General features: G+C 35.9%; 1 protein-coding gene across 1 annotated transcript; it reads right to left on the bottom strand.

Annotated features, from left to right (window-relative positions):
* Positions 1-3142: 3142 nt before the first annotated feature.
* Positions 3143-23168, bottom strand: LOC146748001 (uncharacterized). The gene is made up of 5 exons (XM_085496611.1): positions 23005-23168; positions 16089-16399; positions 10062-10125; positions 9654-9760; positions 3143-5024 (listed from the first exon to the last, which is right to left on the bottom strand). Exons 1-5 carry the CDS (start codon positions 23029-23031, stop codon positions 4382-4384), a joined length of 1152 nt encoding a protein of 383 aa, XP_085352737.1. The 5' UTR covers positions 23032-23168; the 3' UTR covers positions 3143-4381.
* Between the last annotated feature and the right edge of the window lie 1413 nt (positions 23169-24581).

Raw genomic sequence — 24581 nt, forward strand, 5'->3', positions numbered from 1 at the left:
CTTCACGCCTTTGTTGGCCATTCTCTTCTCTCAACGGACCCTATCTCAAGTGCGTAAGCACACTTGTTTCCCAAGAACCATTCACAGATTTCAATGAAACTTGATACATATGCTCTGGGTCCATGCATATTAATGATCTATTTGCATATTTATTTGCCATTATTTTACTTTTCCACCAGTATCTCAACCTCTCATCACATTCAATGAGATAAGATAAGCCATTTATACATTAAGTTTAGGGTTGAATTTTTGTGCTTACTAATTACCTAATTTGCATAAATTAACAAATTTATAGGTGCTCCACAGATAACTTCAGTACCATTCACCAAATTTTAATAAAACTAGGTACAGAGGCACTTTTGGATAATCCACAGAGCTGATTACTTTAAGGTTGAAATGCATGCATATCATTCCTACTTAGTATAAATACTCCTTAATATATATAACTGTAATGTACTAAGCACTGCTGCAATTAGTGACATGCAACCAGTGCTATAATGAAGGCATCTGACAATGTGATATGACTAATGTATCAGATGACTATATATGGTCATGTGACCTCATTAATATGCATAACTGTAATGTACTAAGCACTGCTGCAATTAGTGACATGCAACCAGTGCTATAATGAAGGCATCTGACAATGTGATATGACTAATGTATCAGATGACTATATATGGTCATGTGACCTCATTAATATGCACACCTGTAATGTACTAAGCACTGCTGCAATTAGTGACATGCAACCAGTGCTATAATGAAGGCATCTGACAATGTGATATGACTAATGTATCAGATGACTATATATGGTCATGTGACCTCATTAATATGCACAACTGTAATGTACTAAGCACTGCTGCAATTAGTGACATGCAACCAGTGCTATTATGAAGGCATCTGACAATGTGATATGACTAATGTATCAGATGACTATATATGGTCATGTGACCTCATTAATATGCACAACTGTAATGTACTAAGCACTGCTGCAATTAGTGACATGCAACCAGTGCTATAATGAAGGCATCTGACAATGTGATATGACTAATATATCAGATGACTATATATGGTCATGTGACTTCAGGTTTGGTAGTTTATGCCTGAATGCCTTCCCTTTTAGCCTTGAAAGCCATTAATTGCTGCTTTGCAGCTATATTTCAAATTGAAATTACTCTTCTTTTTTTTTCTTCACAGACTTGACAGTCATCAACAATCCTATTTAACTGTGTTAAGCCATAGTTATAAAACTCTTGGGCACATCTCCAAATGTTATTTAACTGTGTTAAGCCATAGTTATAAAACTCTTGGGCATATCTCCAAATGTTATTTAACTGTGTTAAGCCATAGTTATAAAACTCTTGGGCATATCTCCAAATGTTATTTAACTGTGTTAAGCCATAGTTACAAAACTCTTGGGCATATCTCCAAATGTTATTTAACTGTGTTAAGCCATAGTTATAAAACTCTTGGGCATATCTCCAAATGTTATTTAACTGTGTTAAGCCATAGTTACAAAACTCTTGGGCATATCTCCAAATGTTATTTAACTGTGTTAAGCCATAGTTACAAAACTCTTGGGCATATCTCCAAATGTTATTTAACTGTGTTAAGCCATAGTTATAAAACTCTTGGGCATATCTCCAAATGTTATTTAACTGTGTTAAGCCATAGTTACAAAACTCTTGGGCATATCTCCAAATGTTATTTAACTGTGTTAAGCCATAGTTACAAAACTCTTGGGCATATCTCCAAATGTTATTTAACTGTGTTAAAGCCATAGTTATAAAACTCTTGGGCATATCTCCAAATGTTATTTAACTGTGTTAAAGCCATAGTTATAAAACTCTTGGGCATATCTCCAAATGTTATTTAACTGTGTTAAGCCATAGTTATAAAACTCTTGGGCATATCTCCAAATGTTATTTAACTGTGTTAAGCCATAGTTATAAAACTCTTGGGCATATCTCCAAATGTTATTTAACTGTGTTAAGCCATAGTTACAAAACTCTTTGGCATATCTCCAAATGTTATTTAACTGTGTTAAGCCATAGTTACAAAACTCTTGGGCATATCTCCAAATGTTATTTAACTGTGTTAAGCCATAGTTATAAAACTCTTGGGCATATCTCCAAATGTTATTTAACTGTGTTAAGCCATAGTTGTAAAACTCTTGGGCATATCTCCAAATGTTATTTAACTGTGTTAAGCCATAGTTACAAAACTCTTGGGCATATCTCCAAATGTTATTTAACTGTGTTAAGCCATAGTTATAAAACTCTTGGGCATATCTCCAAATGTTATTTAACTGTGTTAAGCCATAGTTACAAAACTCTTGGGCATATCTCCAAATGTTATTTAACTGTGTTAAGCCATAGTTATAAAACTCTTGGGCATATCTCCAAATGTTATTTAACTGTGTTAAGCCATAGTTACAAAACTCTTGGGCATATCTCCAAATGTTATTTAACTGTGTTAAGCCATAGTTACAAAACTCTTGGGCATATCTCCAAATGTTATTTAACTGTGTTAAAGCCATAGTTATAAAACTCTTGGGCATATCTCCAAATGTTATTTAACTGTGTTAAAGCCATAGTTATAAAACTCTTGGGCATATCTCCAAATGTTATTTAACTGTGTTAAGCCATAGTTATAAAACTCTTGGGCATATCTCCAAATGTTATTTAACTGTGTTAAGCCATAGTTATAAAACTCTTGGGCATATCTCCAAATGTTATTTAACTGTGTTAAGCCATAGTTACAAAACTCTTTGGCATATCTCCAAATGTTATTTAACTGTGTTAAGCCATAGTTACAAAACTCTTGGGCATATCTCCAAATGTTATTTAACTGTGTTAAGCCATAGTTATAAAACTCTTGGGCATATCTCCAAATGTTATTTAACTGTGTTAAGCCATAGTTGTAAAACTCTTGGGCATATCTCCAAATGTTATTTAACTGTGTTAAGCCATAGTTACAAAACTCTTGGGCATATCTCCAAATGTTATTTAACTGTGTTAAGCCATAGTTATAAAACTCTTGGGCATATCTCCAAATGTGGAAACCTTTATTTTGGCAGATATGGATTATATTGTTATGACCTTACAGCACATCAGAAATTTGTAATCAATTGAAAATCCCTCGCTTTCATCATTTATATACTCTCATGATAGTTTATTTTATTGAACAAAAACACTAAAAAAATAAACAAGAGCCTATGTGCAAGATTAGTCTAAGTTCAACCCTTTTCTGCGAAAATTGCAAAAATTAACAATACCTGTTTTCAGACAGTGTCTTAAAAGTAAATCCACTCTTCAATAAAATGGTATTCAAATTCATTTGTGAGAGAGAATGATAATGCATGCTTGTCATGGTTATAGTAAGGCAACAAAACATATTCCAAATACCAGTATAAGAGAAGTGAGAATACATTCATGTTACAGAAGAAGATTTTTGTTTCAAATGAATGGCGTCTGATAACTTCAACAAACAATCTCATGTTAGAAATGGCTCCTACTGTCTCTGTTCCTCAGAACAAAGTTGATAATGTTTTACAAGATGAGATATTAGGTCTTTGCCATGGTTATTGTTAATATATTTGTTCCTATGGCAATGACAATTGTTACATATTGTCACAAAGTATCTAAGTAATTGAGCTGGTAGTTTTCAGGAAGAAGACAAAAATGGCATAATGATTCACCAAAAAATAGAGAATTGAAGATATCATCACGAAATGAGCAACATACCAAGTACCAAAGTAATTTGCCTGGAAAGAAGTCAAAAATAGAATTGTTGAAGGATGAATGATCATGTAAATGACAGTTCTGCTAAGTCATCTTCAATGACAATGTCCGTATGCGCTGGTACATTCATAGTCTCACACCATTAATGTTTTACAAAGGTAGCTAAAAAATTTAGCTTGTTTTGAATAGCATTACACCATGCCTGGTTATTGGTAATCTTGTATACATGTACATGTATGTTAATGAGGTTATCGCACTGTACACCCTGCACTAGAAATAATTGAATCATTTCTAGAAACGTACATTTTATTTTGTGTCCTTAGCTTCCGAAAATGTAATTTTCAAAATATAAAAGATCTATATTCAAGGTAAGCACTTTATGATAAAGTGAAATTATTTTGAAATCTCTTAAAAAATAAGATGCAGACAATGGCTGAAAAATTTGCTGTACATATAATAATTAGAGCACATTTTTTGTTGATAATTTAAATTCCTATCAGGGATACATCTCAACAGTGTGAATTGTTCTCCCTTATTAGCCCTAAAGAATTGCCCAGGTATTTCCTATATTATTCACTCTATTCAGAGGTGTAAAATGTCAATTGAATTTAAACATCTGTGCATGGATGTGATTTAGTTGTTCATCCAACTTGCAGCTGTCTGAGGGCACTCAGAACACAATTAGGACATGCCATTGAAATCTGAGAGTCTTTTCTGTAGAGGTGGGTCATGATGTCAGACGTAGATGGTAACGGAATTGGTAAGTTATTCATAAAACTCTCAAACTGTGGCAATGTTGTAAGTAAAAATGGCTGCCTGAGAAAATGATGTCCACATGTGAAGATTTTGATATTTGGTTCATCTTCCTGCGGGTCATAGCGATAAGTGTTAGACTGTATTTGTGACCTCAACAAATCTGACAACATCATCACATTATTGGAGGAGAGATGTACAAACTCCTTTGAACCCATGTCCTTTCTTAAGTTGTACTGTATTTCCTGCCACAGACGTTCTTCTGGAATTCTACTTGTAGAATGACTTTTCAAACTTTGTCCTAAAACTCCATTATCGTCAATGAGCTCACTCTGCTGCAGAATACTGCAGATTTCTTTGTGTGGCATTCCAGTTGTTATGTGCTCAACTGCTGTAGATGTGACTTGCAAGTAAAACCGTGTACTGAATTTATTTCTTATTCCAGTGGGAATATCGAGCAATGATTTGGTATGATGTGTTGATTCAGTTGTATGGGCCATATCCAGGTTTCTTTCTGTGGAAGTTTCTTTACTGCAAGAAGCAAACAGAAGCATTAGATCAAGGACTTATTAGTGTATGCAATGAAGATCTCACACCAATTGAAATATAATCCAGAAACCACAAGAACATTTTAAAAATCCTAATACAAATTAGTGCTGTTTTTTGTAGCGTCTGTGATTATTCACAAAGTGTGTGTAATACGTTTTTAAATTGCCAAGTATCCAGGTGGGTTCCGTCATGCTACAATAATGTCCTTTGTTTTTCATTCATAATGAGACCTCATTAGAAAAAGTTACGACAATACAAGTAGTACCAGGTAATTACAAATGTAAGTAGCATATACTTTAACATTCATACAGGTTTTTTTTACCCAAGCATAATAAAATATGGCAACCATTGAATAATGTACATACATACATGGTTCCTATTTGCACTTAGTATTCTAGCATTCTTAGTAGCACTTGCCGTGCATTGCGCCAGCGCGCTCATCTACACGCTTTGAGACATTTGATCTGCAATCGCGCAATTTGGCAACATACAAATTTTAAGAGTTGTGGACTTTGCCATGTGATGGCACCGTTTTGTTTGGCATATAGCTGCACACAAGATGACACCTGATATGTTTGTAAAAATCAATTCTTCGCCAGGCTGAAGCTGTTTAAATTAGTTTAAACAACCATCAAAGTAAAAAGACGTCCACTATAAAACTTAATAGAACTCAATCACTGCTCTTGAACTCTTTCAACTTGTATATTGGTGTTCATATATGCATTCAAATCTACGAGCATGACCTGGAAGCTTGTCATGACTGAGTGCCACAATTTCTGTTCTAAGATTTATTCAGTATAATAATACAAAATGTACACCCTAACAGCAATGGACATACAGTTTTAGAGACCCTCAGCATTGCCTCGGTTGACAATGAGCTCTTCAGGTCACTAAAACTCTGTTGGGATGAACATTTGTATAATGTCAGATGGTTCTGACATGTACATACTTATTGACCATTTATTTAAGGTAGAGATGCAGGTTTGTGGGCACTTGGCTATAGACTGTTAAAATTTTGTACAATTGTGAATATTGGAACATACTCAAAAAACAATTTTAAAATATAGGTAACAGGTGCAAACATTCTCTCTTTTGAATGCTTAGCAAGATTTAGGCTGTACATAAATAATAAAAAAGAAACATGGTGAAAAAAAGAAATGACGGGATCTCCATATTTAACTTTTAACAAAACGATAATACATTTAAATTGGGAACTGTTACAACCATTTTAATTATGAGCATTAGCAAACTTCTTACTGAGTGAATTGTTATGCAAATTAGCAATTGTCTCAGCTTCTTTTTAGTGCACATCACAGAACTTCAAAAGAAATAGCTCCTAGACGCTTTGACCTTGAAATTTTCACAAATGATTGACAATGTGTTTATCCCTCGGGGCATTGTTTTTGGTTGAACAGTGTTACAAAAATCGTACAGATAACTAGCCTGGGTGTTAATTTATGCATATACTTGAAGTAGTGAAATTTGAGCTGCTGCCCTGCAGAATTGACAACTGATAGACAGTTTTCAAGACGACACTTTCTTCATAGTAAACAGATGTACCCATAAACCAATTTTGACAGGAAACAGAAGCATGGTTTAGAAGCTCATTTTTTTTAAATCAATTTTGACCAAAAAAGCACATTTTTGTGCATATTTCAAACTATAGTGTCCATAAAAAAATATACTAACAAAATTTTAAAATTCATACAATAAGCTTTCCGAAAATATATAGTTTTGTGGACAAGGGAGGTCATCCTGGTTTCCTAATTAACTAATTAAAATACCTGTCAGGTAAACTGCATCTCTACCTTAAGTCAGATGGTTATGACATGTACATACTTATTGACCATTTATTTATGTCAGATGGTTCTGACATGTACATACTTACATTGTATTGACCATTTATTTATGTCAGATAGTTATGACATGTACATACTTATTGACCATTTATTTATGTCAGATGGTTATGACATGTACATACTTATTGACCATTTATTTATGTCAGATGGTTATGACATGTACATACTTATTGACCATTTATTTATGTCAGATGGTTATGACATGTACATACTTATTGACCATTTATTTATGTCAGATGGTTATGACATGTACATACTTATTGACCATTTAAGTCAGATGGTTATGACATGTACATACTTATTGACCATTTATTTATGTCAGATGGTTCTGACATGTACATACTTATTGACCATTCATTTATGTCAGATGGTTCTGACATGTACATACTTACATTGTATTGACCATTTATTTATGTCAGATACTTATGACATGTACATACTTATTGACCATTTATTTATGTCAGATGGTTCTGACATGTATGTACATACTTACATTGTATTAACCATTTATTTAAGTCAGATGGTTCTGATATACACATACTTATTGACCATTTATTTATGTCAGATGGTTATGACATGTACATACTTATTAACCATTTATTTAAGTCAGATGGTTATGACATGTACATACTTATTGACCATTTATTTATGTCAGATGGTTATGACATGTACATACTTACATTGTATTGACCATTTATTTATGTCAGATGGTTATGACATGTACATACTTATTGACCATTTATTTATGTCAGATGGTTATGACATGTACATACTTATTGACCATTTATTTATGTCAGATGGTTATGACATGTACATACTTATTGACCATTTATTTATGTCAGATGGTTATGACATGTACATACTTATTGACCATTTATTTATGTCAGATGGTTATGACATGTACATACTTATTAACCATTTAAGTCAGATGGTTATGACATGTACATACTTATTGACCATTTATTTATGTCAGATAGTTCTGACATGTACATACTTATTGACCATTCATTTATGTCAGATGGTTCTGACATACACATACTTATTGACCATTTATTTATGTCAGATGGTTATGACATGTACATACTTATTGACCATTTATTTGTCAGATGGTTCTGACATGTATGTAATACTTACATTGTATTAACCATTTATTTAAGTCAGATGGTTATGACATGTACATACTTACTGGCCATTTATTTAAGTCAGATGGTTCTGACATGTACATACTTATTGACCATTTATTTATGTCAGATGGTTCTGACATGTATGTACATACTTACATTGTATTAACCATTTATTTAAGTCAGATGGTTATGACATGTACATACTTATTGACCATTCATTTATGTCAGATGGTTATGACATGTACATACTTATTGACCATTTATTTATGTCAGATGGTTATGACATGCACATACTTATTGACCATTTATTTATGTCAGATGGTTATGACATGTACATACTTATTGACCATTTATTTATGTCAGATGGTTATGACATGTACATACTTATTAACCATTTAAGTCAGATGGTTATGACATGTACATACTTATTGACCATTTATTTATGTCAGATAGTTCTGACATGTACATACTTATTGACCATTCATTTATGTCAGATGGTTATGACATGTACATACTTATTGACCATTTATTTGTCAGATGGTTATGACATGTACATACTTATTGACCATTTATTTGTCAGATGGTTCTGACATGTATGTAATACTTACATTGTATTAACCATTTATTTAAGTCAGATGGTTATGACATGTACATACTTACTGGCCATTTATTTAAGTCAGATGGTTCTGACATGTACATACTTATTGACCATTTATTTATGTCAGATGGTTCTGACATGTATGTACATACTTACATTGTATTAACCATTTATTTAAGTCAGATGGTTATGACATGTACATACTTACTGGCCATTTATTTAAGTCAGATGGTTCTGACATGTACATACTTATTGACCATTTATTTATGTCAGATGGTTATGACATGTACATACTTATTGACCATTTATTTATGTCAGATGGTTATGACATGTACATACTTATTGACCATTTATTTAAGTCAGATGGTTATGATATGTAGATACTTAATATTGACCATTTATTTATGTCAGATGGTTCTGACATGTACATACTTATTGACCATTCATTTATGTCAGATGGTTCTGACATACACATACTTATTGACCATTTATTTATGTCAGATGGTTATGACATGTACATACTTATTGACCATTTATTTATGTCAGATGGATATGACATGTACATACTTATTGACCATTTATTTATGTCAGCTGGTTATGACATGTACATACTTATTGACCATTTATTTATGTCAGATGGATATGACATGACCATTTATTGAAGTTAGATGGTTATGACATGTACATACTTATTGACCATTTATTTATGTCAGATGGTTCTGACATGTACATACTTATTGACCATTCATTTATGTCAGATGGTTCTGACATGTACATACATGTACTTACTGACCATTTATTTATGTCAGATGGTTCTGACATGTACATAGTTACTTATATTCACCATTCATTTATGTCAGATGGTTCTGACATACACATACTTATTGCTCTATTAGACAGTTACATGTATTATATATTGGAACATTAAAATTGGACTTAATTTGACCACACACATATGCTAATACCCCCCCCCCCAATATACACAATTCTATCAAATAGTAAATATTACAATGTATAAGATATCACTTACTTGAACAACATCAAACTGAATGGATATGCCAACATTTGCAGATAGTCAGTAAACAACAATTCCAGTGGTTCTACTTGAAGTGATTTTGAATCCCAAAACCATAACACCTAGAGATAATGTCAAATACAAGTTAGGTTTGTAAAACCTGAAAGCAACATGACCTAGTAACGAGGGCCCAGGTCCTAATCACATTTATTGAAAACAAAAATATGCAACAATAAAGGCGATTTATTTTGTGAAAGATGGCAGAAGTTAATGCTGGCATTCAAAATGTTAAAGGTCAGAAGGCGAAAGTTCATTCCCACTTTCCTATAATTTATCAATATCTCCACAAGACAATATTTATTTGATACCAGAGCTTCAACCTCCAAAGTTGACATATGAATATAAAGTGGTAGCATGTCTTACCTGATATAGTAGAAAAGTCAAATCGATATTATTTATGTTATCAGTACCACTCTTTTTTAGCATTCTGGCAAGAATGGAAGAAAGAAACTTATTGGATTGCAGTGTCTTCACTACATATGAGGATTAAGAATATAAGAATAACAGAAATTTACCATGCAACTTTGATATCAATGTATGGTGATATGCGATATAACAAGGATTTATAAGATATGGGTATGCAACTTTGATATCCATGTATGGTGATGTGTGATATAACAAGGATTTATAAGATATGGGTATGTAACTTTGATATTCATGTATGGTGATATGTGATATAACAAGGATTTATAAGATATGGGTATGTAACTTTGATATGCATGTATGGCGATATATGATATATCAAGGATTTATAAGATATGGTATGTAACTTTGATATCCATGTATGGCGATATGTAATATATCAAAGATTTATAAGATAAGGTATGTAACTTTGATATCCATGTATGGTGATATGTGATATAACAAGGATTTATAAGATATGGGTATGTAACTTTGATATCCATGTAAGGTGATATGTGATATATCTAGGATTTATAAGATAAGGATATGTAACTTTGATATCCATGTATGGTGATAAGTGAAATATCAAGGATTTATAAGATATGGGTAGCAACTTTGATATCCATGTATGGTGATATGTGATATATCAAGGATTTATAAGATATGGGTAGCAACTTTGATATCCATGTATGGTGATATGTGATATATCAAGGATTTATAAGATAAGGGTATGTAACTTTGATATCCATGTATGGTGATATGTGAAATATCAAGGATTTATAAGATATGGATATGTAACTTTGATATGCATGTATGAAGATATGTGATATAACAAGGATTTATAAGATATGGGTATGTAACTTTGATATCCATGTATGGTGATATGTGATATATCTAGGATTTATAAGATAAGGGTATGTAACTTTGATATCCATGAATGGTGATATGTGATATATCAAGGATTTATAAGATAAGGGTATGTAACTTTGATATCCATGTAAGGTGATATGTGATATATCTAGGATTTTTAAGATAAGGATATGTAACTTTGATATCCATGTATGGTGATATGTGAAATATCAAGGATTTATAAGATATGGGTAGCAACTTTGATATCCATGTATGGTGATATGTGATATATCAAGGATTTATAAGATATGGGTAGCAACTTTGATATCCATGTATGGTGATATGTGATAAATCAAGGATTTATAAGATAAGGGTATGTAACTTTGATATCCATGTATGGTGATATGTGAAATATCAAGGATTTATAAGATATGGGTATGTAACTTTGATATGCATGTATGAAGATATGTGATATAACAAGGATTTATAAGATATGGGTATGTAACTTTGATATCCATGTATGGTGATATGTGATATATCTAGGATTTATAAGATAAGGGTATGTAACTTTGATATCCATGAATGGTGATATGTGATATATAAAGGATTTATAAGATAAGGGTATGTAACTTTGATATCCATGTATGGTGATATGTGATATATCAAGGATTTATAAGATAAGGTATGTAACTTTGATATCCATGTATGGAGATATGTGATATAACAAGGATTCATAAGATAGGGGTATGTAACTTTGATATCCATGTATGGTGATATGTGATATAACAAGGATTTATAAGATAAGGGTATGTAACTTTGATATCCATGTATGGGGATATGTGATATATCAAGGATTTATAAGATAAGGGTATGTAACTTTGATATCCATGTATGGTGATATGTGAAATATCAAGGATTTATAAGATATGGGTATGTAACTTTGATATGCATGTATGAAGATATGTAATATAACAAGGATTTATAAGATATGGGTATGTAACTTTGATATCCATGTATGGTGATATGTGATATAACAAGGATTTATAAGATATGGGTATGTAACTTTGATATCCATGAATGGTGATATGTGATATATCAAGGATTTATAAGATAAGGGTATGTAACTTTGATATCCATGTATGGAGATATGTGATATAACAAGGATTTATAAGATAAGGGTATGTAACTTTGATATGCATGTATGAAGATATGTGATATAACAAGGATTTATAAGATAAAGGTATGTAATTTTGATATGCATGTATGAAGATATGTGATATAACAAGGATTTATATAAGATAAGGGTATGTAACTTTGATATGCATGTATGAAGATATGTGATATAACAAGGATTTATATAAGATAAGGGTATGTAACTTTGATATCCATGTATGGTGATATGTGAAATATCAAGGATTTATAAGATATGGGTATGTAACTTTGATATGCATGTATGAAGATATGTGATATATCAAGGATTTATAAGATATGAGTATGTAACTTTGATATCCATGTATGATTATATGTGATATATCAAGGATTTATAAGATATGGGTATGTAACTTTGATATCCATGTATGATGATATGTGATATATCAAGGATTTATAAGATAAGGTATGTAACTTTGATATCCATGTATGGAGATATGTGATATAACAAGGATTCATAAGATAAGGGTATGTAACTTTGATATCCATGTATGGTGATATGCGATACCGTATTACCCCGGGTACGCGCCCCTCCCTGGGCAAGCGCCCACCCCCCTGTTTTCACAAAAGTTACATGTTGGGGACATCCTCGGTTAAACGCCCAGGGTGATTTTTAGCCAAGAATTAGGTCAACAATAAAGTTTTATTTGTCAAAAACAAACGCGTTTGATTTATTTAAATAGTGTGTTTGTTACGGTAGTTCTCTTTTTGGAGTGTGTGGTGGCCCTGAAAAGGGCCGTTTTGTTTGCGTTTTTACGTAAAAACTCATTGGAAGAGCATTACTAGGCGATGGACGCGAGACTCTTTGGCAACGACCAAAAACTAATCCGTGTCCAGCCATTGGCTGGCCACGTAGAGGTCAAAATACGCGTTCTATTTTTACGCGTTAAGTTTGGCTCTTCCGTTTCACCCCCTCCGGAATGTTCTACTTTCGCAGCCTAATCGCAGGTTTTTCGAAAAACGTCGAAAAAACACAAGAATTAGTGGAAATGTTTCTATTTGGGGCGGATTATTGATAGAGGATAATGTCTTTATTACAAAAATGCTGAAAAACCGTGAGTTTTTGCCTTAGTTATTTTTTTATCGGCAAAAAACTGCGAACTCAGCAAATTTGGTTGCACAACTTCCCTCTATCATATACACCCAGCGACATCAATGCCAGCTGACTGTGAACGGGAGCTAGCACTTTTGAGACATTGCTACTTTCTTTCCATCCCTCATCACAGCTATGGCATTACGGTCATGTGGATTATTTTTCTGTCGTTGAAGAAAAAAAACATTTTACCGACCTCAAGTCCATTACGATAACCATAATGAGGCATGCCGACGATGGGAACTTGTTGCATCATAATTTTGTCATGTGTGTGGGTGCGTGAATAAATCATGTTAATGAGGTCGACCAGAGTTTATTTTCAGTCTGTTTTTTATGTATCGCCATTTGGATATGTATTCACAATAGTTTATAAACATTTCACATCAGTAATAAAAGGGTTTTTTTTGTTTCATAACCCTGTCTGCTATTCTTCAGTAATTACGATGCGATGTATCAATACGTGCGTGAACAAAATTATGCTAATGAGGTCATCGCCTTCTTGGATTACAAGCGGTAGTTTTTCCCGGCCGTTTCGACTTGCACTGATCACGGTTACTAAAAATGTAACCGTGCATTGATTACAATATTTACCATAGTTTGTAGTCAATTTCAGTGAGTAATACAACTTCATTCGCTGACATAAAACAAGTTTTATTCTTGAAATTCGACCCCGTGTCTTAGTGTTCCCACAGATCTTGACCGAGTGCTCACAATTATTGAAACCTCGCATAAATCAAGAAATAAGTACGTGTACAAAGTGTACGAAAGCATTCCTTTATTTGACCTTATCATACGATCACAAAAACAACTTTTTAAAATCTTTTTTGGGGTGGTCCTCGGGTAAGCGCCCACCCGCAATTTTTCCTGATTTTGTATGTTCAGGCCCCTGGGCGCGTGCCCGGGTAATATGGTATATCAAGGATTTATAAGATATGGGTATGTAACTTTGATATCCATGTATGGTGATATGTGATATATCAAGGATTTATAAGATAAGGGTATGTAACTTTGATATCCATGTATGGCGATATGTGATATATCAAGGATTTATAAGATAAGGATATGCAACTTTGATATCCATGTATGGTGATGTGTGATATATCAAGGATTTATAAGATAAGGATATGTAACTTTGATATCCATGTATGGTGATGTGTGATATATCAAGGATTTATAAGATAAGGATATGTAACTTTGATATCCATGTATGGTGATATGTGAAATATCAAGGATTTATAAGATAAGGATATGTAACATTGATATCCATGTATGGTGATATGTGATATAACAAGAATTTATAAGATATGGGTATGTAACTTTGATATCAAAGTATGGTGATATGTGATATAACAGGGATTTATAAGATAAGGGTATGTAACTTTGATATCTATGTATGGTGATATGTGATATAACAAGGATTTATAAGATAAAGGTATGTAACTTTGATATCCATGTATGGTGATGTGTGATATAACAAGGATTTATAAGAGAAGGGTACATGTATGTAACTTTGATATCCATGTATGGTGATGTGTGATATAACAAGGATTTATAAGATATGGGTAGCAACTTTGATATCTATGAATGGTGATATGCGATATGTCAAGGATTTATAAGATAAGGATATGTAACTTTGATATCCATGTATGGTGATGTGTGATATATCAAGGATTTATAAGATAAGGGTATGTAACTTTGATATCCATGTATGGAGATATGTGATATAACAAGGATTTATAAGATAGGGTATGTAACTTTGATATCCATGTATGGTGATGTGTGATATATCAAGGATTTATAAGATAGGGTATGTAACTTTGATATCCATGTATGGTGATATGTGATATAACAAGGATTTATAAGATAGGGTATGTAACTTTGATATCCATGTATAGTGATGTGTGATATATCAAGGATTTATAAGATAGGGTATGTAACTTTGATATCCATGTATGGTGATATGTGATATAACAAGGATTTATAAGATAGGGTATGTAACTTTGATATCCATGTATGGTGATATGTGATAAAACAAGGATTTATAAGATAGGGTATGTAACTTTGATATCCATGTATGGTGATGTGTGATATATCAAGGATTTATAAGATAGGGTATGTAACTTTGATATCCATGTATGGTGATATGTGATATAACAAGGATTTATAAGATAGGGTATGTAACTTTGATATCCATGTATGGTGATATGTGATATAACAAGGATTTATAAGATAGGGTATGTAACTTTGATATCCATGTATGGTGATGTGTGATATATCAAGGATTTATAAGATAGGGTATGTAACTTTGATATCCATGTATGGTGATGTGTGATATATCAAGGATTTATAAGATATGGGTATGTAACTTTGATATCCATGTATGGTGATGTGTGATATATCAAGGATTTATAAGATAGGGTATGTAACTTTGATATCCATGTATGGTGATGTGTGATATATCAAGGATTTATAAGATATGGGTATGTAACTTTGATATCCATGTATGGTGATGTGTGATATATCAAGGATTTATAAGATAGGGTATGTAACTTTGATATCCATGTATGGTGATGTGTGATATATCAAGGATTTATAAGATATGGGTATGTAACTTTGATATCCATGTATGGTGATATGTGATATAACAGGGATTTATCAGATAAAGGTATGCTTTTGTGACTACACAAAAACATTAGAAAAGCAACCAGGAACAAGCACTGATCGATTTGTTCACTGACTTGTGTACATAATTTAGTAGAAATATTTATTTCTAGAAATGTTTGTCTATGGATTTTGTGATCATTTTAAAAATGGTACCTTTATCAACATTTACTGACCTCAGACAGTTGCAGACAATCTTTGTTGCTTCTTCTTGAATAGCAGTGGTTTTCAAATGCCTCTCACCGATAGCCTGTAACTTGTACACCATGCAATAGATATATTGGCAGTCACTTTGGTAAATATCGGCCACACTTTGCCAGTCACAGTAATCCATACACAATCTTAGTATAGACGTATGTGTGTAGTAGTTTGGTAAATGTTGTATTACTTCACTGATGCACTGTCTACTGTACAGTGAGCTCTGAGCTCCCACGCGGGATAACTCGGGCAATGTTAAATCAAAATCACTATCGGATGTGTCATCGCTCTGTTTAGAAACAAGTACATAGAATCCTTTATTAGTAAGTAGGTTTGTAAGTTTCCTTTCAATTTTGAAGTTTGAAAGATTCATGAAACATATTCTTCAAACCAAACATTTCCAAATTAAATGTTATGTTATGCAATTGGAATTATAAAAAAATGTAAATGAAAACTAGACATGTCATTTCATGTGACAACTATAGGACTTTTTGAATGACAACTATAGGTACACATGTCATGTGACAACTATAGGTAGACATGTGTAACAACTATAGGTGGACGTGTGTGACAACTATAGGTGAACATGTGTGACAATTATAGGATGTGTGTGACAACTATAGGTGGACGTGTGCGACAACTATGGGAGGATGTGTGCGACAACTATGGGAGGATGTGTGCGACAACTATAGGTGGACGTGTCTGACAACTATAGGATGTGTGCGACAACTATAGGACATGCCTAACAACTATAGGTGGACATGTGTGACAACTATAGGTGGACATGTGTGACAACTATAGGATGTGTGTGACAATTATAGGATGTGTGTGACAACTATAGGTGGACGTGTGTGACAACTGTAGGTAGACATGTGTGCCAACTATAGGCGGACGAGTGTGACAACTATAGGTGGACGAGTGTGACAACTATAGGTGGACGCGTGTGACAACTATAGGTGGACATGTGTGCGACAATTATAGGTGGACATGTGCAACAACTATAGGTGGACATGTGCAACAACTATAGGTGGACATGTGCAACAACTATAGGTGGACATGTGCAACAACTATAGGTGGACGTGTGCGACAACTATAGATGGACGTGTGTGACAACTATAGGTGGACGTGTGTGACAACTATAAGTGGACGTGTGTGACAACTATAGGTGGACGTGTGTGACAACTATAGGTGGACGTGTGTGACAACTATAAGTGGACGTGTGTGACAACTATAGATGGACGTGTGTGACAACTATAGATGAACTTGTGTGACAACTATAGATGGACGTGTGTGACAACTATAGATGAACTTGTGTGACAACTATAGATGGACGTGTGTGCGACAACTATAGATGGACGTGTGCGACAATTATAGGTGAACATGTGTGACAATTATAGGTGGACGTGTGTGACAACTATAAGTGGACGTGTGTGACAACTATAAGTGGACGTGTGTGACAACTATAAGTGGACGTGTGTGACAACTATAGGTGGATGTGTGTGACAACTATAGGTGGACGTGTGTGACAACTATAGGTGGACGTGTGTGACAACTATAGGTGGACATGTGTGACAACTATAGGTGAACATGTGTGACAATTATAGGTGGACGTGTGTGACAACTATAAGTGGACGTGTGTGACAACTATAGGTGGACGTGTGTGACAACTATAGGTGGACGTGTGTGACAACTATAGGTGGACATGTGTGACAACTATAGGTGGACATGTGTGACAACTATAGGATGTGTGTGACAATTATAGGATGTGTGTGACAACTATAGGTGGACGTGTGTGACAACTATAGGTGGACGTGTGTGACAACTATAGGTAGACATGTGTGCCAACTATAGGCGGACGAGTGTGACAACTATAGGTGGACGAGTGTGACAACTATAGGTGGACGTGTGTGACAACTATAGGTGGACGTGTGTGACAACTATAGGTGGACGTGTGTGACAACTATAGATGGACGTGTGCGACAATTATAGGTGAACATGTGTGACAATTATAGGTGGACGTGTGACAACTATAAGTGGACGTGTGTGACAACTATAGGTGGACGTGTGTGACAACTATAGGTGGACGTGTGTGACAACTATAGGTGGACATGTGTGACAACTATAGGATGTGTGTGACAATTATAGGATGTGTGTGACAACTATAGGTGGACGTGTGTGACAACTATAGGTAGACATGTGTGCCAACTATAGGCGGACGAGTGTGACAACTATAGGTGGACGAGTGTGACAACTATAGGTGGACGTGTGTGACAACTATAGGTGGACGTGTGTGACAACGATAGGTGGACGTGTGTGACAACTATAGGTGGACGTGTGTGACAACTATAGATGGACGTGTGCGACAATTATAGGTGAACATGTGTGACAATTATAGGTGGACGTGTGTGACAACTATAAGTGGACGTGTGTGACAACTATAGGTGGACGTGTGTGACAACTATAGGTGGACGTGTGTGACAACTATAGGTGGACATGTGTGACAACTATAGGTGGACATGTGTGACAACTATAGGATGTGTGTGACAATTATAGGATGTGTGTGACAACTATAGGTGGACGTGTGTGACAACTATAGGTAGACATGTGTGCCAACTATAGGCGGACGAGTGTGACAACTATAGGTGGACGAGTGTGACAACTATAGGTGGACGCGTGTGACAACTATAGGTGGACATGTGTGCGACAATTATAGGTGGACATGTGCAACAACTATAGGTGGACATGTGCAACAACTATAGGTGGACATGTGCAACAACTATAGGTGGACATGTGCAACAACTATAGGTGGACATGTGCGACAACTATAGGTGAACATGTGTGACAATTATAGGTGGACGTGTGTGACAACTATAAGTGGACGTGTGTGACAACTATAGGTGGACGTGTGTGACAACTATAGGTGGACGTGTGTGACAACTATAGGTGGACATGTGTGACAACTATAGGTGGACATGTGTGACAACTATAGGATGTGTGTGACAATTATAGGATGTGTGTGACAACTATAGGTGGACGTGTGTGACAACTATAGGTGGACGTGTGTGACAACTATAAGTGGACGTGTGTGACAACTATAGGTGGACGTGTGTGACAACTATAGGTGGACGTGTGTGACAACTATAGGTGGACGTGTGTGACAACTATAAGTGGACGTGTGTGACAACTATAGATGGACGTGTGTGACAACTATAGATGGACTTGTGTGACAACTATAGATGGACGTGTGTGCGACAACTATAGATGGACGTGTGCGACAATTATAGGTGAACATGTGTGACAACTATAGGTGGACGTGTGTGACAACTATAAGTGGACGTGTGTGACAACTATAAGTGGACGTGTGTGACAACTATAGGTGGACGTGTGTGACAACTATAGGTGGATGTGTGTGACAACTATAGGTGGACGTGTGTGACAACTATAAGTGGACGTGTGTGACAACTATAGATGGACTTGTGTGACAACTATAGATGGACTTGTGTGACAACTATAGGTGGACATGTGCGACAACTATAGGTGGACGTGTGTGACAACTATAGGTGGACGTGTGTGACAACTATAGGTGGACGTGTGTGACAACTATAAGTGGACGTGTGTGACAACTATAAGTGGACGTGTGTGACAACTATAGGTTGACGTGTGCGACAACTAAAGGTGGATGTGTGTGACAACTATAGGTGGACATGTGCGACAACTATAGGTGGACGTGTCTGACAACTATAGGATGTGTGCGACAACTATAGGACATGCCTAACAACTATAGGTGGACATGCCTAACAACTATAGGTGGACATGCCTAACAACTATAGGTGGACATGTGTGACAACTATAGGTGGACATGTGTGACAACTATAGGATGTGTGTGACAACTATAGGTGGACGTGTGTGACAACTATAGGTAGACATGTGTGCCAACTATAGGCGGACGAGTGTGACAACTATAGGTGGACGAGTGTGACAACTATAGGTGGACGCGTGTGACAACTATAGGTGGACATGTGTGCGACAATTATAGGTGGACATGTGCAACAACTATAGGTGGACATGTGCAACAACTATAGGTGGACATGTGCAACAACTATAGGTGGACATGTGCGACAACTATAGGTGGACGTGTGTGACAACTATAGGTGTGACAACTATAGGTGGACGTGTGTGACAACTATAGGTGGACGTGTGTGACAACTATAGGTGGACGTGACAACTATAAGTGGACGTGTGTGACAACTATAGATGGACGTGTGTGACAACTATAGATGGACTTGTGTGACAACTATAGATGGACGTGTGTGCGACAACTATAGATGGACGTGTGCGACAATTATAGGTGAACGTGTGTGACAATTATAGGTGGACGTGTGTGACAACTATAAGTGGACGTGTGTGACAACTATAGGTGGACGTGTGTGACAACTATAGGTGGACGTGTGTGACAACTATAGGTGGACATGTGTGACAACTATAGGTGGACATGTGTGACAACTATAGGATGTGTGTGACAATTATAGGATGTGTGTGACAACTATAGGTGGACGTGTGTGACAACTATAGGTAGACATGTGTGCCAACTATAGGCGGACGAGTGTGACAACTATAGGCGGACGAGTGTGACAACTATAGGTGGACGTGTGTGACAACTATAGGTGGACGTGTGTGACAACTATAGATGGACGTGTGTGACAATTATAGGTGAACATGTGTGACAATTATAGGTGGACGTGTGTGACAACTATAAGTGGACGTGTGTGACAACTATAGGTGGACGTGTGTGACAACTATAGGTGGACGTGTGTGACAACTATAGGTGGACGTGTGTGACAACTATAGGTGGACATGTGTGACAACTATAGGATGTGTGTGACAATTATAGGATGTGTGTGACAACTATAGGTGGACGTGTGTGACAACTATAGGTAGACATGTGTGCCAACTATAGGCGGACGAGTGTGACAACTATAGGTGGACGAGTGTGACAACTATAGGTGGACGTGTGTGACAACTATAGGTGGATGTGTGTGACAACTATAGGTGGACGTGTGTGACAACTATAGATGGACGTGTGCGACAATTATAGGTGAACATGTGTGACAATTATAGGTGGACGTGTGTGACAACTATAAGTGGACGTGTGTGACAACTATAGGTGGACGTGTGTGACAACTATAGGTGGACGTGTGTGACAACTATAGGTGGACATGTGTGACAACTATAGGTGGACATGTGTGACAACTATAGGATGTGTGTGACAATTATAGGATGTGTGTGACAACTATAGGTGGACGTGTGTGACAACTATAGGTAGACATGTGTGCCAACTATAGGCGGACGAGTGTGACAACTATAGGTGGACGAGTGTGACAACTATAGGTGGACGCGTGTGACAACTATAGGTGGACATGTGTGCGACAATTATAGGTGGACATGTGCAACAACTATAGGTGGACATGTGCAACAACTATAGGTGGACATGTGCAACAACTATAGGTGGACATGTGCAACAACTATAGGCGGACATGTGCGACAACTATAGGTGGACGTGTGTGACAACTATAGGTGGACGTGTGTGACAACTATAAGTGGACGTGTGTGACAACTATAGGTGGACGTGTGTGACAACTATAGGTGGACGTGTGTGACAACTATAGGTGGACGTGTGTGACAACTATAAGTGGACGTGTGTGACAACTATAGATGGACGTGTGTGACAACTATAGATGGACTTGTGTGACAACTATAGATGGACGTGTGTGCGACAACTATAGATGGACGTGTGCGACAATTATAGGTGAACATGTGTGACAATTATAGGTGGACGTGTGTGACAACTATAAGTGGACGTGTGTGACAACTATAGGTGGACGTGTGTGACAACTATAGGTGGATGTGTGTGACAACTATAGGTGGACGTGTGTGACAACTATAAGTGGACGTGTGTGACAACTATAGATGGACTTGTGTGACAACTATAGATGGACTTGTGTGACAACTATAGGTGGACATGTGCGACAACTATAGGTGGACGTGTGTGACAACTATAGGTGGACGTGTGTGACAACTATAGGTGGACGTGTGTGACAACTATAAGTGGACGTGTGTGACAACTATAAGTGGACGTGTGTGACAACTATAGGTTGACGTGTGCGACAACTAAAGGTGGATGTGTGTGACAACTATAGGTGGACATGTGTGACAACTATAGGTGGACATGTGTGACAACTATAGGTGGACTTGTGTGACAACTATAGGTGGACGTGTGTGACAACTATAGGTGGACGTGTGTGACAACTATAGGTGGACATGTGTGACAACTATAGGTGGACATGTGTGACAACTATAGATGGACTTGTGTGACAACTTTAGGTGGACATGTGCAACAACTATAGGTGGATGTGTGTGACAACTATAGGTGGACGTGTGTGACAGCTATAGGTGGACGTGTGTGACAACTATAAGTGGACGTGTGTGACAACTATAGGTGGACGTGTGTAACTACTACAGGTGGACATGTGCGACTAGCATAGAAGGATTTGTGTGACAACTATAGGTGAACGTCTGACAACTATAGGAGGACGTGTGCAACAACTATAGTTAAATGTGTGTGACAACTATAGGACATGTGTGACAACTATAGGATGTGTGTGACAACTATAGGTGGACGTGTGCGACAACTATAGGTGGATGTGTGTGACAACTACATGTATAGGTGGACGTGTGCGACAACTATAGGTGGACGTGTGTGACAACTGTAGGTGGACGAGTGTGACAACTATAGGTGGACGTGTGTGACAACTATAGGTGGACGTATGTGACAACTATAGGTTGACATTTTGTGTTACACTTATTATTTAACATATGACACCAAACAATACTCACCATATCATCATCTAGTATGTCATCCATTACGGTAACTCCAACATCAGAAGCTGTGATAACAACTGGTAACCCTGGCAACTGTACAGGACTGAGCACATCCTTACCAATAAACTGACCCTTCCTTGCTCTGTTTCCTCCACTGCTCTCAAGTCCAAGCTGTACAAGTAGAATTTACCAGAGTGCATTTGTACGTCATCCCACAATGCAACAGTACAGGAAGTATACAAGGATCCATGTGATGTTTTGCTGATCAATAAATATATTTCACATCACTATGTCACTGACAACTTGTCACGGAGAAAGTGGTTTTAAAATAATGTGCAAGTCTAAAATTTACCCAGCTATTTACACAAAGTATAAAACTGTGACTTTGCAATCCCTGGGATTGCATCAAATTTGAACCCCACACCCTTTTATTCTATGAATATAAAAATTACTTGGGGTCTTAATCCTATGATTGACAGTCAATTCAAAGACTATCGTGAAAGTATAAAACATGCCTTCTCGTCACCTTTTAGAGGAGAATATGACTCTTAAATCATGCACAAATAGAACACTAACATCAAAATTGTCTTCTTCATGAATTCATGGTCATATACAAAAGAAAAACAAGCCATGCATAGCACAATGCTCGTTAGTTATCGAATTTAAGATATACAGTATTGTTTATAGTAATATAGCTGGAATATAACCATGTCAGGAATATATGATTATGATGACTGTTTAACATAAAAATGATTGACATTTGTATCTGGTCGTCAAACGAGTACTTGTCCACATTGAGAGATATTGCTCTGGAACAGCATTAATTAAAACAAAATCAGCCATTTTGAATACATGTATATCTCTATAACATGATGTATAACGAGTATATAAAATTTGAACATAATCAATCAAAGCATGTCAGAGATATGGCTCTAGAAGCCCAATCATTAAAACAAAATGGCCGCCAGTCAGTCATTTTGAATCTGATTTGAAAAACAAAATGATGTGCATCAGGAACCCTAATGTCTAATGTATGAACTAAGTTTCAATGAAATCCATCCATAAATGCTTGATTTTTGATGATTTTTTAGCACAAAAATTGCCACCATTCGGCCATCTTGTATAGGATTGTTAAACCAATATATCTGTATATCTATGACACGATGTATAATGAATATTAAAAATTTGAACATAATCAGTCAAAGCAAGACATACATGTACATGTATGGGTCTAGAAGCCCATTCATTAAAACAAAATGGCCACTAGTCTGCCATTTTGAATCAGATCTGAAAAATATAATTGTTTCCCATAATATGTCTAATGTATATACTAAGTTTGAACAAAATCTATTTGTAAATAGTAAAAATGGCCGCCATTCGGCCATCTTGAATCAGATCGTGAAACAAATTGATGTGCATAATTTATGTATAATATCATGTTTGATGTATGTGTGAAGTTTGATTATGATACGTCAAGATACAGGTCTGGACGCACGAACGGAAACAAGGACGCACGGATGCACAAGGGTCAAAACATAAGTCCCTGTTTTCGAACTGCATCTGAACCGGCAGTAATAAATGTAGACATTTTG

The sequence above is a fragment of the Saccoglossus kowalevskii genome, chromosome 3 (assembly GCF_978046115.1).
Source record: "Saccoglossus kowalevskii chromosome 3, keSacKowa6.1, whole genome shotgun sequence".
In the NCBI taxonomy this organism is placed as follows: Eukaryota; Metazoa; Hemichordata; class Enteropneusta; family Harrimaniidae; genus Saccoglossus; species Saccoglossus kowalevskii.

Coding starts and splice junctions, on each gene's coding strand:
- LOC146748001 (XM_085496611.1), bottom strand. CDS start 23,031: ATGGATGACATACTAGATGATGATATG. Junction 10,126..16,088: donor ATTGTCTGCAACTGTCTGAG/GTCAGTAAATGT, acceptor CATTCTTGCCAG/AATGCTAAAAAAGAGTGGTA. Junction 5,025..9,653: donor TTCAGTTTGATGTTGTTCAA/GTAAGTGATATC, acceptor TGCTTCTTGCAG/TAAAGAAACTTCCACAGAAA.